Source organism: Gymnoscopelus microlampas, assembly GCF_963454915.1.
Source record: "Gymnoscopelus microlampas genome assembly, chromosome: 7".
Taxonomy (NCBI): Eukaryota; Metazoa; Chordata; class Actinopteri; order Myctophiformes; family Myctophidae; genus Gymnoscopelus; species Gymnoscopelus microlampas.
The window spans coordinates 18,839,338-18,853,653 of NC_139944.1; the positions used below are offsets into that span (position 1 = coordinate 18,839,338).

The 14,316-nt window shown below is 39.6% G+C and overlaps 2 protein-coding genes across 2 annotated transcripts; one reads left to right on the forward strand and one right to left on the reverse strand.

Moving 5' to 3' along the window:
- Positions 1 to 913: 913 nt before the first annotated feature.
- On the forward strand, positions 914 to 6,391 carry tmem128 (transmembrane protein 128). The gene is made up of 5 exons (XM_084062615.1): positions 914 to 1,108; positions 3,844 to 3,976; positions 4,531 to 4,692; positions 5,837 to 5,946; positions 6,154 to 6,391. Exons 1-4 carry the CDS (start codon positions 1,006 to 1,008, stop codon positions 5,934 to 5,936), a joined length of 498 nt encoding a protein of 165 aa, XP_083918741.1. The 5' UTR covers positions 914 to 1,005; the 3' UTR covers positions 5,937 to 5,946; positions 6,154 to 6,391.
- A 2,063-nt stretch (positions 6,392 to 8,454) lies between these two features.
- Positions 8,455 to 13,283, reverse strand: lyar (Ly1 antibody reactive homolog (mouse)). Its single transcript, XM_084061570.1, has 8 exons — positions 12,782 to 13,283; positions 12,474 to 12,588; positions 11,864 to 11,971; positions 11,649 to 11,732; positions 10,869 to 11,214; positions 10,581 to 10,637; positions 10,129 to 10,214; positions 8,455 to 9,102 (listed from the first exon to the last, which is right to left on the reverse strand). Exons 1-8 carry the CDS (start codon positions 12,901 to 12,903, stop codon positions 8,965 to 8,967), a joined length of 1,056 nt encoding a protein of 351 aa, XP_083917696.1. The 5' UTR covers positions 12,904 to 13,283; the 3' UTR covers positions 8,455 to 8,964.
- Between the last annotated feature and the right edge of the window lie 1,033 nt (positions 13,284 to 14,316).

Sequence of the window (14,316 nt, forward strand, 5' to 3'; positions counted from 1 at the left end):
TCAACATGCATGAGGCAACATTTTTACTTTGCAGAATAGGTGTACTATTGTGTGGTATACGTTTTAATTTAATAAAGTTACTAGGTCAATGTTTTAATTGACAGTATTGTTCCAATATGTTGTATTGAATCATACCTGTATGTGGTGCAGTTTAACAGCTTAACATTACACTTAAGTATAGGATGAAAGCCACACAATTCATGAATGTGATTTAACCATGTAGATAATAAATCTGCAGTCAGCTGCTCCCAGATGATACAGACTGGGCACCTCAATGTGAAATTGTCTGAATAAAAAGTAGCCTATGCTTTGGGAAATGGTCTGAAATATTGTAAAGTATACACGCATACTGCACAGTACACAATTATCAGACCTACATTTACCTTTCAACTTATTGTTTATGCCCATACTGACTGGCTATATATTGTTGAAATGTTAGGACCTAAATATCAAATGTTCAAGCATGTTCTTCAAACCATGTATACTTATTTCAGACCATTTTCCAAAGCATATACATTTGTCCTTTTTATTTTGTATTTTTTACATTTAACCACTAAACCCCAGCATTAGTATTGTGAGGAAAGCTTTCGCTGAAAATAGCAGATCGACAAGTTCACAATGCGACACTGTGATCTTGTCGATCAGCTATATTTTCAGCGAAAGCTTTCCCCACTGTAACAGAAAACAGAAAAGACCCTAGTATTGAGCCCAGAGGGACTCCGGTTACCCATATGGGGTTAAGTGGTTGAAAAGATATAGGCAGAATTTAACATTGAGGCGCCCAGACTTCTCAGGTGCCTACTCTTCCCTCCCAAAAGAACTACAACTGTCGTTTGAAATGTGCGTCACTAACGTGCGTCACGTTATGGCACTAACGTGACGCAAGCAGGAAGTGCCATCGGTTGAATCTTGTACCAAATCTCCAACAGTACCAAACACAGATCTGCTCGTAATCAAAGAAGACAGACAGACAGCTCGTCAGGAACTGTCATAACATTAAGGAAAATGCTCAACGACAGTGAGCTGGTCAATCTGCGCAACAGATTTCAAAGAGACGCGGAGTTCCTCCTACAAGGAGCACAATGTGATGATGACCGTGGCGAGAAGAGTAAGAGACAGAATGCAATGTTAGTTAGCTGCTGCTGGAGTTAGCAACCAGTGGTGGAAAAATTAGTACTCTACTCACATGCTTTACTTAATAAGTAAAAGTATCAATACTGCAATGTAGAAATACTCTGTTACAAGTAAAAGTCAGGAATTCAAAATGTACTTGAGTACAAAAGTATTGGCATCAACATGTACTTAAAAACAAAAAGTACCAAAAGTAGAAAGTACTCATTATGCAGAATGTCCAATTTTCAAATGTTTAAAATGTATAAAACTCTTTTGAAAATAGTCTATACAAGCTCACAACAGCTATTTTCAAATGGCTGAAATGTATATGGTGCTGAAGTGGTTCATGTATGTTTTGTAATAATAATAATAGTCAGAATCTACAAAGTAACTAAACTTAAGTTTTCAATATTTGCCTCTGAGATGTCCTCTGAGAGTAGAAGTAAAAGTATTGAAAATTTGAAATACTCCAGTAAAGTAAAACATACCTCAAAATTGTACTTAGGTACAGTACTTGAGCAAATGTAGTTACATCACTGACCATAGTAGCCAGGAAGAGATAGAAGACACTCATAAATAACATTATCTTGTGTAAGAAACTTGTGACATCAGTTGGCTAGTAGACACTATTGTGTTTACTTAGTCTAGAGGATTTAAGTGGTTAACAATTTTCAAGGACCCCTGAGGGGACCCCACTTTGAGAACCACTGTTAAGGTACCATTGCAGTGTCTTGGTTATGGTTTGCCTGCCAAGTTTATATTCAGAATCTGAACTGTACCGGTTGGAGTTGACGTATCATTTTACAAAGTTCGAATCAGTTCATATCCAGAAATACTCCTGCCCTTAATAAGTAATGAGTAGTTTGTGCTATCTGGTGAGCTGCAGACATTGACAGGCTGAAGAGACCCGGAGGGCCTCTTCAGTCTTTCTTGGCAGTAGACAATTCTCATCTCTCCTCTTCTTCTTCAGCCTGTTAACTGTTCTCTTAATCCATTAAGACAGGGAACGCATCTGTCATTTTAAGATTTCTTTAGCTATTCAAAAATAGCAGATCTACAAGCTCATGGCTATACGAGCTTGTAGATCTGCTATTTTTGAAAATTCGTGAAAAATGAGTGCAAATCTTTGAATATATATTTTTTAATTTTTTAAAGCAAACATTTTTAGCTCAAATCTTTGCTTCTGGGGATTCTACAAATGTCTTCTAAATCCTAACAGTTTTCTAAAAAACGTATGTTGCTATAATATCAGTGGATCTCAAAAAATGTTATGTCAAGGACCCCCAAAATGATGGCCTCGGACCACCATCTCAAAATATTTTGTTCCAGGACCCCCCCCCCCCCCTAGGAACCCCCCCCCCCCCCCCCAGAAAGATTTGAGTTACAAATGTTCCCTTTAAAAAAGTATATATATTCAAATATTTGCACTTAATGGTCAAGATTTTTCAAAAATAGCAGATCTACAAGCTCATAGCTACGAGCTTGTATATCTGCTATTTTTGAATAGCCAAAGTACAAAATATGGATAAAGTGATTACACAGATGCGTTCCCGGTTTGAATGGGTTAATACATCCATGGTTACCGGGCATCCATCCACCAATTCTTGATTGTTTTGGACCGCAAAACCCTGTGTCCAGCTAGCAGCAACACCAGCAATATAACATCAGCCGACGTAAAGTGATATGCATAATAAACCCACCAGACCCAACAGTTTGTAGAGTGCTCATCCCTTTTTTGCTTGATCACCGCATTGTCGAGATTTGATTTGAAAGATGTCCAAAATTCCTGGAAGATGGATCGGCTAGTTGGACCATTGCTTGGCAAGCACCAGGCCCAGGCTATAGTGTGTCAAAAAAAAGCCAAGTAGTACAGTACGGAACGTTTGATTAAAAAGAGATATAGGCTAACTGACCAGGCCACTGAGTTCACCGCTTGAACTCTGCCTCAGGATAGGACGTGCCTTTCTGCTCGACCACTTCACCAGCCAACAGCTGGCTTTGATACGTTTAATCAAGCACTAAATTATAGAGATTAATAGCTCTCCAAAAAGTAAGCTTATCTCAAACAATCATGCTTGTCCTCAAAAGCTCCTTACACCTGAAAAGCAGGGATTGAGCACATTTCTGATGGGGCAGAAAGCTAATGCTCATATTTGGCTGTAAGTTCAATGCCACTTGTGAACCTTGTTGTGTTCGCACTACGGCTGGGCAATTCACCGAAACTATATCGAAACCGAAAATGTTAACCTTAATCTTGCTCATGTAGGTTCATTAATAGATTAATCGAGAAGCATGTTTTTGTGTGATCATTTAAAAAAAAGTCTTATATATCAACAAATCGGCACGGAAATGTTATTTTTGTTTTATTATTCACTAAATTGATTTAGTCTGATAAAGCATTTACGCCCTATATTATAGTATTAAACACAGTACTTTGTTGTGCAATGGTGGCGTTCAAAAATAGTGACAATACTTCAAAATAGTCTACAAGCTCACAATGTGTCATGTCACGATGCGGCAGGTGAGCTTGTAGATCTGCTAGTTTCACTATATTTTACAAATGATTAATAATTAATCGTAAACGAGGCAAAAGTTTGAAATAATCGTGATATTGATACTGCCACTCCGCTAGCTTGGCTCAAAATTCACTCAAAATGTTTTCTTTGGAACTGTGCAATGTTTATCAGCTTCTCACAATCTGAACAGTTATTTGTTTTTCTCATCTTTCAGGCCAAGAGGAGAAAGATGTAAAACCTCTGCCTCGCATTAATAGACACTCCATCTTCTGGATCCTAGCCTCTGTGGGCATCACCTACTATGTGGACTTTATCCATATCATCCTGGAGAGTGATGATATCAAAAGGTGTTGAAGATGTTGAAAACACACACACACACACACACACACACACACACACACACACACACACACACACACACACACACACACACGTTCTCTTAAGGCTACATTGTTCATGGAACTGTATGTTTAAATGCCATGTTTTCCTTCAAAATGAATAATTGCCCAGCATAATGTGAAACCATGGGCATATATTCTTTGAGACACACATACAGGGCCTCGCCGAGTTTGTCTTGTAGGGGCAAACAACACTGGTATTGCTATTGAGTTTGTTAGAAGGACTGCATACAGTGATATTGTTAGAAGGACTGCATACAGTGATATATTTATATATTCATGTAATTATTTTGTAATTATTTATAAGTATTGTAGTGCAGGGAACTGCAACATCAAATATTAGTTTTTCGACCCACAAAAAGGAGCCAAATCCACCCAGTAAGTCCCTTCATTTGCACCTCCAGCACACTCACGTGACATCGATCCCTTCACCTATGCGTATTTACTAGTGTGTAACGTGACTGTAGCTAAAATAATAACCTTTTATTTGTTTGTTTTGTCAGTTGGTGGTTCAATGTGGGATTGATGCTTCTTGGAGTGTGCTTATCGCTGGCCATGTTTTGCATTGTGTACCTGGAGTGGGTTAAAGGCATCCAGCACTACGACCAGGAGTATCCTGCCATTCCCCCAGTCACCACAGCAGCCTTCATTGCAGCATCTTGCAGGTATTGTAACGACAATCGTTAGGGCCTGAACTGCCTGTGCTCTGTCCTGATAACCACTTGTACCCCAGCATGCCTATTCTGGGTGGAACATTCACACAAAAGTAGCCGATCCACACACTCACAAAGCGGTGCGACACTTTGTGAGCTTGTAGATTGGCTACTGTTTTCACTCCCTTTCACAAAACAAAAGAGTATTCTCTTTTGTGCTCTAAAAACAAGTTACACAATGTCTTCAAACGGTTAGTATTAATCAGTTAATAATAAATAGATAATCATCCCAGAGTTTGCAGAGGTAGTCACACCATTATAATATACATAAAATATAAAAGAGCCAAGACATTATTTTAATACAAAATGTACTGTCATGAGCGTCATCTAATTGCATAGCCTGGGAATAAGTGCTGCCTTGGAGGCTAAATTCAAGGCAAAAACATCCTTTGACCGACACTGTCGCACCAGACCACATTGAATTGAACCCTGACCTCCCAATTTCAGGGTGGACACTCTAACCACAAGGCCACTGAGCTGGTTAGCAGGTGGACTTCTGGCCAAATTTGACCTGGATGTCATTTTCCCATCTTTGAACAATTTTCTCTGACCAAAATTAAATCCAGTACTACAGTATATAGTGCAGAAAATCTGTATTGTATGTACTTTGTAGACTACAGTGTGCTCTGGACTGGCAGAGTGGCAAGTAAAAAGGCCACCAAAATGATCACTAAATAAAACACAACACATGTTATTTTCAAATCTGGCATGCTGTTCATTCTGCAATGCTACATGTTTGTATTGAACATCTTCTATTAGCTGCCTGTGATGTTAGTTTTGATAGGCTTCAGGTTCTTTCAAATCAGTTTCGGAAAGGAGATGGGATTTGTAGTTAATCACATCCTTTGAACGCTTAATTAATCATATAGGATTTCAGATCGTACTTTGCTGTCATTACATATTCATTTGAATATTATGATTTTTTTTAATGAGTTGACTGTTTGGGGTAAACAATACCTGCCTGTCATTTCTGTCGGAGCTATGACAATATTGACATATGAATTGCGATGATTGTGTACTGTAGTGACACAACAGAAGTGTATTTAAAAGTGTAGTGACAGTGCATAATGTCCTTTTATTTGTCCTTTGTTGACAGTTTCAACATAGCCCTGTGGCCGGTGTGGTCCTTCTTCACTCCGTTCATTCTTTTCACTCAGTTCATGGGTGTGGTGATGCTCATCTCTTTACTTGGGTGAAGTTTAAAAGGTGAGAAATGTGATGGCTCAAAACAAAAAAGAACAGTAACTCAATGGATGCTGCATGCCCTGTTTTTGCACGCTCGTGTCTTGAGATCAGGTGTCTTCTTTGAATTCTAAGACATTTTGGAATGTAATCATAATTTCAAGGAATTTAATTCAAGTGTTAGCTATTTTACTTACTATCACTATTCATCTCTTATCTGTGGTTCTGCAGCTCCAGTGGCCTATGGGAGGGACTAACAAACGGTCCTGTTAATGGATTCATTACAATGTTTCTTTTCTTTGTACAGAAGTATTTTGCCATTTATATGTTTACTGATAAAACTACCAAAGCTGTTAATTTATTTTTTAATGTGTACATGATGCCCACTTTTGCTACTCAGAAAGCTGATGTCAACTTATAGTCATAGTAAATGTCTGGACCTTTTGTTGAATAAACTTTTATTGCTGAATTTGGGCAGTATTTTGGATTTCTTAGTTGGTTTCATACAGCTGAATGTATCCAGAAAATGCATGCTTTGTGAACCCAACATGAGTCCCTTTTCTTCTACTTTGGATTAAAGCATTGCATTAGCATTTGTAGGGCATTTTCTGCAAAAGATTAACAGTAATTCTAACCCTTTCCCTTGAAAATGTTCGTCCTAATGTCATGCCTTGACATTTAACTTGACCTGTATGACCTCTTGTGATGATGACACATCCATTAAACAAGTGTCAACATTGGAATAACCCCCAAAACAAGTCTGGTTTGGGTTAGTCCAGAATGTGTAGCATCTGCTGGTGTTAACTGTTATTCATTAGTTTGATTCTAGGTTTGAAAGATCACATGGCAAATTATATAACAAGCTCATCTTTCACCTTTATGCGCTATTTCAGGATTCATTTTTCTTTTTCTTTAAACCATATTGTCTGTTCCTCTGTCGCAGCAATGATGTGCTATTGATATGTTATTACACGCTACATATGAAGGCCAAAGGTTACACATGTACAGTACATTAGACTTTGGCATGCCACCATTTATTGCAGCAGCTAGCCAATACAAGTCTGTTACTCATGCTTACTATTAGGAACACAAATGTCTACCTATGTGTTCCCCTTATCCATGGTAGCACAATCAACGTGACAAAGTGGATAAAGTATGCATAGCTAGCTGCACATTAAATGAGCTGTTAACACAGTAGCTGATACAGTATATTGGGTTCATACACTTCTAACCTCGTCTCGACATGCAACGACCAATTGCCTGCTATTGTGGTCAAAGGTACAGTGCTACCTTGAGTTTTTGTTAAGAACCTGTGGGGTCTGGACACAAACAAAGAATAGTCATCTCGAGGGCTTTAGTGGGGCCAAAAAACACAATTTTAATACTAGCAAACCTGACTAAACAGCTACACTAATACCCAAAGTATGCAATATACAATTACAGGTAAGCAGTGTGTGATGAATGAGGATCAGTGTTAAACCATCTGGGATTAGCAGAGCTTCATAAAGCTGGAGAAGATTTCCTCCCTGTTGCTCACATGTGTGCGTGTGTGTGTGTGTATGGCCGTGTCTTGTGTGTTGTTGAGCAAAGAGGCTGCTCATTCTAGCGGTAGGAAAAATCAGACAGCATTAAAACTTCACCTGAGGCTGACACCAAAACGTTCCTGCTTCTATGGCGCTTCTGTGTCCCCGGCCAAGTGAGCCCCGTTCGGGGTGCCGAGGAATGTGCATTAGCCCCGTCCCGTGTGAGAGTCAAATTCACCTCAGGTGCACCTCTCCCCCGTCCCTTCCCCCCGTATCCAACATCCAATCCCACAGATAAGGTGCCGTTTCCCAGCCTCACTGTGGGGCTCGGAATGTGAAAGAGAACCACTGTCCAACCACAATTGGCATATTATCCACATAAAGTGACACATACTAGTGTATTTTGTGCAAACGTATGGGAGCCACTGCAATCAGTGCTAAGGGATGGGATGATATGAAAATTTCATGACACAACTATTTGTGGCAGAAATAATTGCGATTAATGATATCATGAAAATATCCTGAAAACTCTTAAAATGACACTTTTCTATGCATTGTAGATCTGCTATTTTTGGCAAAGAGATTTGGTGTAAAAAAAAGTGGTCCAAGTACAGAGCCAATGCATGTCCAGTGTATGACAGACGAGCACTGCAGCACAAAATATATTCAGTCTTAAGGGGTTATTGAAGAATGTGTGTTTCCATGAAGAATTTAGCACTTTAACAATTTACCTAAACTCTTCTGCAGAACATTTTGCAGTGATCAGCTGCTTGAAATATTGGAAATTATCCTTCCAATGTGGGCATATCAAATGTATTAAAACACTAATATTAGTTAAGCTATTATCCATTCTTGGCATCTGAAAATGTTTGACTTTCCTCACTTGAGAATTGTTCATAGTATTCAAAGTACCTTTGTAAAATCCTGTGCTTTCAACTATTTTAGAATAAGATAACAACATACAAGACACAATTTGGGGAGATTATTTAATAATCAACATAACCTCATCAAAAACATTAAGATTATACATATGTATATGACAGAGGACTTTAACAGTAAAATCTAGGCCTCGGTTTGATTCCTCCACAGTGCCTCCGGTTTGGCCGGGAGCTCCAAGGACACTATTGGCTGTGTGGGAAGCCAGCAGTGGATGGTGGTGTGTGTGTCGCGACACTAGCGACTCCTACAAGTTGGTCTGTTCAGCAGTGAAAGGAACTGGGAGGGATAGCATGTTGCTGCGCATGCCTTACACCCTCCCAGTTCAACTCCTCACTGGCAGGTGAAAAGAAGAGGTTGGTGATTCCAATGTGTATCGGAGGAAATACGAGATTGTCTACACCCTCCCCTGAACAAAAAGGAGCGGTTGGTAGTGACAGGGACTATTATACATATGGGAAAGAAATGGTTATCATGGCTTAACTGGGAGAACGTGAAAAAGATCAAAACAGTTGATCAAAAAAAGAAAAGGGAACCTCTAGCCTCGGCACAACATGGCATTTGTGAAAGAGAGATGGAAAGTCTACTTTACAAGTCTGACTTTGTCTTTCAGAACCTTAAACTTAGGATTTCCATTGATCTTCTTATTGAAAAGTGCCAGCAGATCTTCCTCTTTTTTGAAATTTCCTTCACCACTGAATGAGTAGTAAGCTGCCAAAACCTGTGAAGAGGAACACACAAAGTGCACAATGTGTTTTGGTAAGAGTGTTCCAATGTACTGAATCTTTCCATAACAATGTCTTTATTCTTTGTTTACCAGCGACAGTGCACATTAATCAAGGGTAAGCATTGAAATACACTAAAAATAACTAGTGACCAAAACATGACATATAGACACTCTCATAAACACTCTCTTGGGGGAACATTCATCAAAAATAGCAGATGTACAAGCTCAGTTGCAAGCTTGTAGATTGATCCCAAAAGCTATCTACCACGCGACAACCCAGAGCATCCTGTCAGGGCGGCGGGGAGGGGGGGGGCATGACCATTCGGTATGGACAGAGCTCTTCACAGGACTTAAGACCACTGCGGAAGGTGGTGGTGAAGGGTGGCTGCTGAACGCACCACAGGGAGCTCTCTCCTGTCTCTGCAGGACATTTATGAGAGCAGGTGCTTTGGGCCTGGCAAAAAGGATTATGAAGGACAAACATCATCCTAGCAACAAACTATTCGTGATGAAGCTAAATGGGAAACGCCTGAGATGCCTTAAAGCCAACAAGGGCTTGAGACTGAGACTGCTTTTTTCCCCAGCAGCTGTCGGAGAACTAAATGAGGACATGGACAAAGAAAACATAAAAAAAAAAGAAATGGCACTGACAATGACTCTAATTCTATATGTGCATGTTCATATGCTGACTCTTTTACACATTCGATTGGGTTAATGACTATCATGTATGTATATATGCTCAAATCTATGCACATTCGACTGTGATATTACTGCTATTGATATGCATATGCTCTTTACCTGAACAGCTAGATATGTATATCACCTGCATAATTCTGGAACTGCTGCATATTGTTACGCTAATGTACCTGTCTAAGACAAGATCTTATATTTGCTTCTCAATGTATATATATATTTTATTATTAGATGATTTATTCTCTTACTTAATACATCTTTTTGTACAAGTCCCAACAAGTGTGACACATGGGACACACTTTCAGTAGCTCAACCAGAAAGCCTTACCTTCTTCCGGACTTTCTTCACTGAGAGTCCTTCATCGGGTGCTTGCCTCAGGACGGCCTTGATTGTTCCCTTCCAGTTGAATTTGCCTGCATGTCAGACATAAAAATGTACAGCTATTAAGATAAGATGACAAAAGCTGTAGGTCATCTCCTATTGACACCCGGCTTAAGAGACAACACTGCCCCCTTGTGGTTTTACAGTCAAATACTTGCATTTATCACAAACCAGTGGTCTTCAAAAGTGGGGTCCAGGGACGCCCAGGGTTCATTGAGGGGGTTCCAAATGGACCCTTACAGGTCTATGACTCTTGAGATTGTACCAATGGAACCAAATGGACCCGACCAAATAGATTTGGTTCCATTTTTACACTCTCAACAGTTACAGGCATCCTTTAAAAAAGGTCACCTAAACCCATCCAATGAAATGTGGTGTGTGTTTTGTGAGGACTGTACCTTTAGAGGCTGTTTGTTCCTCTGCAACCTCAGCTTCCTCCTCAGACCTCTGGTCAACTGGAAGAAACAGAAATGAAGATTTTCAGTCAAAGAAAAACAGTTGGTAGAGTAGGGAAACCAGTAAAGAAAAAACAGGCCATCACAGTGACTGAATTTCTTGTTGACTTGCTCAGGGACACCTCAACATAATTGCCGGGGCCAGGAATCGAACCTGGGACCTTTGTAGCTTTACAATCTGATTTACTGTGCAACACCATTATTACGCGTCTACACTAAGTATGGACAAACCTTGCTCCACCTCCTTGCTCTTCTTCCTCTTCTTTACAGAAGTCTCCTCCTCAGCGTTGTGTCCGTTCAGCTCTTCGTCCTCCTCACAGCTCCTCTTCCTCTTGCTTTTTTTTGCACATGCCTGCTCTTCTTCGTCCTCCTCCGCTGTACCGTTTTCAGCCCTGTTCTTATTCTTCTTGCCGCTCTTCATCTGACGCGCCTCCTTGCGTTCCCGCTTGTTCAGTTTCTTCTTGGCGGCCGCCTCCTCTGAGGTGCCGTTCTGCTGCTGGCTTCCATTGGTCTGGGCCTGGGCTTCAGCTGCAGCGGGTGCCTGTGTTGTTTCACACGGCTTGGCGGCCTCTGGAGCCTAATAATAATAATACATGAGCAGTGAAGTATAAAAATCAAGTAGGGCTGGGTAATTTAACTGAAAATATATCTAAAACAATATTTAGAACCAATAACAGACTTAATCTTGTTCATGTAGGTTCACTATATACGTTCTTATACACAAAACATTTTGAAAGCATGACATTATTAAATATGTCACTAGTTTCTTTTACATTTAGGTTATTTGTCATATCTGTAATATCTTTTTTTGTTTGTTTACGAAGCCTAAACGCCAACAGATATACAGTATATATATATATATATATATTGTTTTATTCATATGTTCAATACTCAAAACACAATCAAATCGTTACATCGCATCTATTCGTATGATGATTAATCGTCAAGTGAAATGTCATGGTCGTGACGGCCCTAAAGAGTAAATACTGATAAAGAGATGGGGTAGCTTACATTGCTGATTGCTGCTGAGAAGATATCCCATACTTGGTCGTGTAGTTTCCGATCCATTATCTTCAGACTGTTCTTCATCCAGTTCTGGAGAAGAGTTGTGTGTAAAAATGGGAGTGAAAATTGATCATTACACCAAGACTGTAGGCACTGCTCTCCTCAGAAGAACAATCTCTTAACAAAATCACAAATGAAAAGACTTTCAAGTAAATACAGACCTGAAACTTCAGCTTCTTTCGTGGGACGTTATCATATGAGCCGACCTGGTTTAGGATATCTTTCAGCTTAGCACTGATGCCCGGTTTGTTCGTGGCACTCTGGATCCTCTGTCAAGGAAGAGTCAGTAAATCAGTGAGATGCACATCCCTGAGATAGATGGATACAATTATAAGCATCTTAACTGTCTGACTGACTTAATACTTTCATATTTTGTTTATCTTTTCATACCGCCATGAACTTCAATCTTCATCAAATCAGTCAAAAAAAGTGGTACTTTCCACCAATGTTGCCATAATTTACATAGTTTATAAAGAGAAATAACGCACAATAGTTGTGGAGGGAAAAGGTTTTTATGCATAGTACGTAGATCCTCAGTGTTAATTTAACTCTGAGAGTGTGCAAATGGAACCAAATGGGTCAATTTGGTTCCATTTGTACACTCACTTTAGCCTAACATTAGAGGATTTCACTGTGTTTTCAGAGTAGATATAAAGAACTCTCTCTTTCTCTCTCTCTCACACACACACACACACACACACACACACACACACACACACACACACACACACACACACACACACACACACACACACACACAGTTTTCTCTACCTCGATCCATTGCTGCTGCTTCACTTCTCCTTTGTTGGCCTTGGCCGCATATCCTTTACCTCCATACTTCTGATCTTCACTGATACACTTGACATGATTCCTGTAGTCCTCTCCACTATTTTGAAAAAAACAAAGGTTCAGATAAAAAATAAAGCAGTTGAAATGTATAAAGTATATATATATATATATATATATATATATTTGTTTTACTAAAGACGAGAAGCTCGAAAGTAACATCCCTAACCCTTAAGGAGAACTCATTCTAACGCTATGGACCAGAGCTACAGGACGACTAAGGCCAAAGTTACCAGAAGTCTTTCCCGCAGTCTATGCAGGAGAGGACCTGGCAACCCCGACACATGTTCACATGCTTCTCCACCTGGGCTTTCTTCAGGGACTCTCCACACGCGTTGCACGTGAAGAACACCATGTTGGAGCCGATTCAATACGATCTACGCTACTTATACTAGACAATAATACTGTTTACTAGACAATAATACTGTCTACAGAACGAACTGGGTCTTATAAGACAACAGAAAAGGGTAAAATCGCTGAGTTTACAGACATATCCACCCAGAGTCCATGTGTTCAACACAGCCGACCGACCGTATCAGTTAGCAGTTGATTTGCGGTGTCAAACTGACTAGAAAATGCCAATTAGCTAATGGACGCGGCGTTTTAATTAAACCCAACCCGATGGTTGTGTAGATAAATGAGTCTATAATAACACATAGAACACTCTCAATGCCTCCATGCGCAACTTTTCAAAACACACACGACTAAGCTACTCTCGAATGAGTAGCCCCGTGACGTGTTTTCCGTTCAGTGTGGAAACAACCGGTGTTGCCAGATATTGCGAGAGAAATGAGGAACTGGGTCTATGAAAACAAGACCGAAGGAAGCGACTATATGTAGGCCACATGAGCGTCGATGTTTGAAAATAGCAGATCTACAAGCTCCCAGTAGATCTTGTAGATCTGCTGTTTAAAAAAAAAAATCTTGGGGGAAAAAGGGAAACATTTTGAATATTGTTTTGAAACATTTTAACACTTTCTGGTGTCACAAAATACTTTTAGATGGGAGAGGGGCGTCCGTGGACAAAACCATTAATTTGAAAAGAGAATGTTTTGGGAGGGGGAAAAAAACACTCCTTTAAACAACACTTAGGAAGCAAAGGCCAAAATAAGAGACAAGCCATAAAAAAAACGCAAGCCGCAACGACTGCCAATATTTTACAAGCAACTTTACAGAAAAGAAAGCCCAAACTAGTCGCTTATAATAAGCGGACATGGCAACCATGGGTGCGTGTTTTCCATTCCGTGCGGAAACAACACCACGTCTAAACGTAAGTTCTGACCACAATGGTTTTCCATTTAATTACGATTATTACATTGTTTATGGCCATTTCTTTTATCAAATCATAGTTTGCTAAAAAGTAAAATGTTGTTTTATTTAATTAAATTATTATTATGTATGTATTTTTACAGCCACTCCTGTATCTTATGTCAGTTTAATACTTTTGGTGTTGCATGTTTTGGTCGCTGTACCAGGAAGTGAGGTCATTGATTCGAAAAGCCGATCATCCAAATAAAACGTAAGATATTTATCGTTAAGAGTTGTTTCTGTGCAATTACCTTGATACGTGTGTATATATTTTAATTGATCATCGCTATATATCACTTTTGTTGCGTGGCTGTTGGTTGAGAATGTGTATAGCTCGACGTAAACAACAATGCCTTTCTGCTACATTAGAGTATAGCTTTTTGCTGCACACTTTTTGGTCATGGTTGGTCTCATTAGATGCAGAATGTGGATTATGTGAGGTTTTCACAAGTTGTACTTT